Below are 4,132 nucleotides of genomic sequence, written 5' to 3'. Positions count from 1 at the left end.
CTGTTAATTAGCGCAGCTTGGCTAGGAAAAGGGAGCGCTTGGCTGGGTGCAAGGCATCTCCCTGCTAATGCAAACACCACAGAGTCATTATGTGAGACTGAGATTGCACACAGAAATAAACCACACCCACAAAACGATTTATCATGCAGCCCTAGAGAAATGTTGTATTAGTTCATGGATAGATAAAATGTTTTATTTTTTCAACTTATTCCACTATTTTTGCAGTTTTCAGCATACTTTGGGATGCATTAGGGAAAACTAGAGATTACAATACATTTACTAACAGTCTATGCATGTATCAGTGACTTAGGCAATCAACTGAATTGCGGGAAAATAAATCAATAAAATTAATAAGCCATTAACTGTCTAAATCCGCTAAAATAAATGCCAAATGTTTCAGGGTTCCATCTCCACTCTATCTTATATATATATATATATATATATATATATATATATATATAATGTATATGTGTGTGTTCTAATATTTTCTTATAAATAATCGGTAGACATGTCAATAGCGGAAAAAATACACTGTTGTGTGAATAAACATCACTCACCAGTAGTCTGAGCATCTCCTCCGATCTCCACCTTCAGCATGTGCAAAGAAGCTCCGAAGTTCGGCTGAAGACGGCAAACAGACGCAAAGGTGAGTTCCCCCTTAATTTTAACGGATTCGTGTGACTTCCATTAAATTTTACCTTGAACAGGTAGTCTAATATATGGCTGCGGTACGGTTCTTCATAATTGACCAGTAACCGAGAAGTCGCCTAAAGGAGAAAAATGTTGTATTAAAAAAAAAAAAAGTCTGTGGTAACAGAAACATTCAGGTTGTTTTAACTCCCCCGTGGACAGTATTGAACCAGGGAAAGTAAACATTAGGTCCCAAGACTTAGAAGTAGGCAGAGGTAGATGGTTAGGATTAGAGTAAGACTAGGGTCAGATTACTAGGCTAGGTGCAGACCAGGGGTGCGCACACTTTTTCGCCTTGCGAGTTACTTTTCAAATGACCAAGTCAAAATGATCTACCTACAGTTAAAATACTAAACATATATTTACTGCTGGTAGCCAGCCTCCAGCAGACTTCCAAATGGTCATCAGTCATGGTGGAGCGGTATTTGGACTTAATAATCTTAGTGTGAGAAAATGCTGACTCGCATAAATAAGTAGAGCCAAATAATGAAGTCAGTGGCACATTTCCTCATGTTTGGGCACTTTTCCTCTGTAAGTTCCAAAACGGTCCATTAGCCCTGGACTTCAGCTGAATGTCAGTCTGTGGTGTCAATATCTCATCCTCCAGACCAGTTCAGGTCAAACAGCGTTGGAATTTTTGTTGCAGTGAATCAACCTCAATATCTTCCCTAAATGGGGAGCACATAAATGTAGAGACTGGCTCAAGTGAGGCAAAGTCTTGAAAGCATTTGTCAAACTCTGATCGACAACTGTCAATCTGCTTTGTGTGGCGCTCACTATCAAGTTGCGCACATGCTTTCCGTTGCATCTCCAGCTCTGATACGAGGTTTTGGAAGTTCCGCAAAATGTTGCATTTTTCGTTTGAAAGCATTAACTAAGCTCATTATATTGACACGAGATGTACCGACACTATTGGGAAGCCCTGGTTCAGACTATAGTAAGAGAAATATATCTACGGGAAAACCTACTTTACGCCCCCCTGGAATCTACTACCAAGTCTTGTGATCTAGAGCCAAACAACCAGGAAGAAAATATAATCAAGGCTGAACTCACCCCTCCGCCGCTCAAACCTCCAATTCCGTCAAAAACTCTTCCCAATCCCCCTGCATCGTCCAGGATATAAATCTGAGAAAAGCAGAAACCCACAAATATATTCAGATACACCGCAATTACCGCCAACACCGTTTGTGCCATGCCGCTAAGACTGTGGATAGCTGCTGAATACTGCAGTCAGCTGCTTGATTCTCTATAGTGAAGTGACCCGGACGTGAAATTTAACCATTCTTTACGCTACATATTTGTAAACGTGTTGACTATGTCCGGTTTTCAAAATAAGGCACCCGAGGAGGACGCATGAAAATGAATACAAACAAACGCAATCAATCGAATTAAGCATGCACAACTTTTACATATAGTCCCAATACCAGCATCTTACTCTTTCTCAAATTTAAAACAGTCCTGACATTAAGTGATATATGTTCCAAAAGAGTTGGGCTACAGCCACACAAACATTTTTACAATATCATTTTGGAGAAGTCTGTCTCTGTATTCATGTAGTATGTTATGATATCAGCTGATGTAGTAGTATACTGTACAGCCCTTTCAGGTAATGGCAGGTCATATTTATTAGCAATTGTGTTAGACTAGGAGGTGATGAAGATGAATTGCCAACTGCCTCCCTGCTCTAATTTAGTAATTATATAAGAAAATGGCTTTGGTTGTACACATTGCATAAAGACATTTTGGTCTTAAATTATACAAATCTACCCTACAGATGCTGTAATCACAAACACTTCCTTTAAAAGAACAAAAAAAAAAAAAGGCTATTGCAAGCACCACATGTATCATAATTTATAGCCTATTCAGAAACACTGAATCAATCAACAAATCCCAGAAAAATTCCTTCCTAGTGCCATTTAAGTTAATATCCATGGAAACGCTCAGGCCATTCAAACATTAGCTGTCACATTCAGGCTTTATGTTTGTATGTTTTTACTCTACACTTGCACTAAATACAATTCAAAAACCTTACACTCATTTTAAGGAATTGCTAAGTATTAGAACAATTAAGGAATTGTCTCCCATTATCCGGCCAGATAATTTTCCACAGAGGGGAATTACCAAAGCATGACCATGTTCCTAATAATGCCGTACACTACAAGTTCTTTGATGTGATCTAAGTTTATGCTGTTTCATACAACTGTTTTTCTTATTACACAGTGGGCCAATGGGACATTTTGTGCATTTAAACAATCCCTATCAAGGGAGGACCCCATTTTTTTGCTAATAACTTCTATAGTTTTCAGCAAAGTTTGTTGCCAATCACACTTCTTGCACATTTTTGTATATTGGTAACTTTGTTGGCGGCACTTTTTTCAAGCAAAGAGAGCCAGCAGCTATGTGTTCGATGTATTTGGCCTATTTCACCATTAACAAATAACCGAGTCACTGTGGCTTTCAGTGATTAGTTAGTTACTTAATAGATCATCACTAAAAGAACATTAATTCACATTTATTGATATGGTTCCATATTTCAGAACATGGAAATATGCATTTTCCCAACTAAACTACAGTAGTTATCACAAGCAAATATTTATATGTTGCTGCCTGACCCAAATGTAGACCGTTTATACCACATTTATGGGTGAGAAAATTTTGACAAAAAAAGTATAGCAAATTCATTAACAAAATGCTAGCAACATCTACCCATTCCCCTATAATTAGCCAAAAAGCTAAATTATTTAGCTTTTAATGCAGTATATTACACACCACTCTCTTCCACCAAAAACACAAGTCCAAGTTGCTAATATAACAAATGCAGCTAGGTTGGTGGCAGGTTTGAATCAGATTTTTATTTAAGATCAAAAGTCCACAACAATTCCTGATAAGCAAGTGACATTTATTAATCTTGCAAGTAACGTACACTCACCAACCACTTCATTAGGTACATCTGTACAATTAGCATGCAACACTTCCACCTTAATATCTGTTTATATGAAGCTCAAAATGTTTATTTTTAGTGAAACTGTCATAAACATATACACTCTATTTATTATTACATTATATTATATTTAGAGGCATTCCTAATTTTAGCACATCCATATATCTCCTCTTTAGCCTTCCTCTTGACCTCTTGCCTGGCAGCTCCATCTCCAACATCCTTCTACCAATATAACCACTATCCCTCCTCTGCACATGTCCAAACCATCTCAATCTGGCCTCTCTGACCTTGTCCCCAAAACAGCCAACCTGAGCTGTCCCTCTGATGTGCTCATTCCTAATCCTGGCCATCCGGGTCTCTCCTAAAGAGAACCTCAACATCTTCATCTCTGCTACCTCCATCTGTGCCTCTTTTCCTCACTGCTACAGTCTCTAACCCATACAGCATAGCTGGTCTCACTACTGTCTTGTACACCTTTCCTTTGATTCTTGCTGCCACTCT

General features: G+C 38.4%; 1 protein-coding gene across 2 annotated transcripts in view; it reads right to left on the bottom strand.

Annotated features, from left to right (window-relative positions):
* Positions 1-1,973, bottom strand: part of galcb (galactosylceramidase b) — a 21,190-nt gene extending 19,217 nt beyond the window's left edge. For both annotated transcript variants that reach the window (XM_020599309.1, XM_020599310.1), the window contains exons 1-3: positions 1,744-1,973; positions 699-767; positions 558-621 (exon numbers count right to left, since the gene is read on the bottom strand). In XM_020599309.1, the coding sequence (XP_020454965.1) occupies positions 558-621; positions 699-767; positions 1,744-1,884 (274 nt within the window). In that variant the 5' untranslated portion in view covers positions 1,885-1,973. The remainder of the gene's footprint in view (positions 1-557; positions 622-698; positions 768-1,743) is intronic.
* Between the last annotated feature and the right edge of the window lie 2,159 nt (positions 1,974-4,132).

The sequence above is a fragment of the Monopterus albus genome, unplaced genomic scaffold, assembly GCF_001952655.1.
Source record: "Monopterus albus unplaced genomic scaffold, M_albus_1.0 scaffold40.1, whole genome shotgun sequence".
NCBI lineage: Eukaryota > Metazoa > Chordata > Actinopteri > Synbranchiformes > Synbranchidae > Monopterus > Monopterus albus.
The sequence above is the reverse complement of the archived record's forward strand: the minus strand, read 5'-3'. Positions and strand labels throughout refer to the sequence as shown.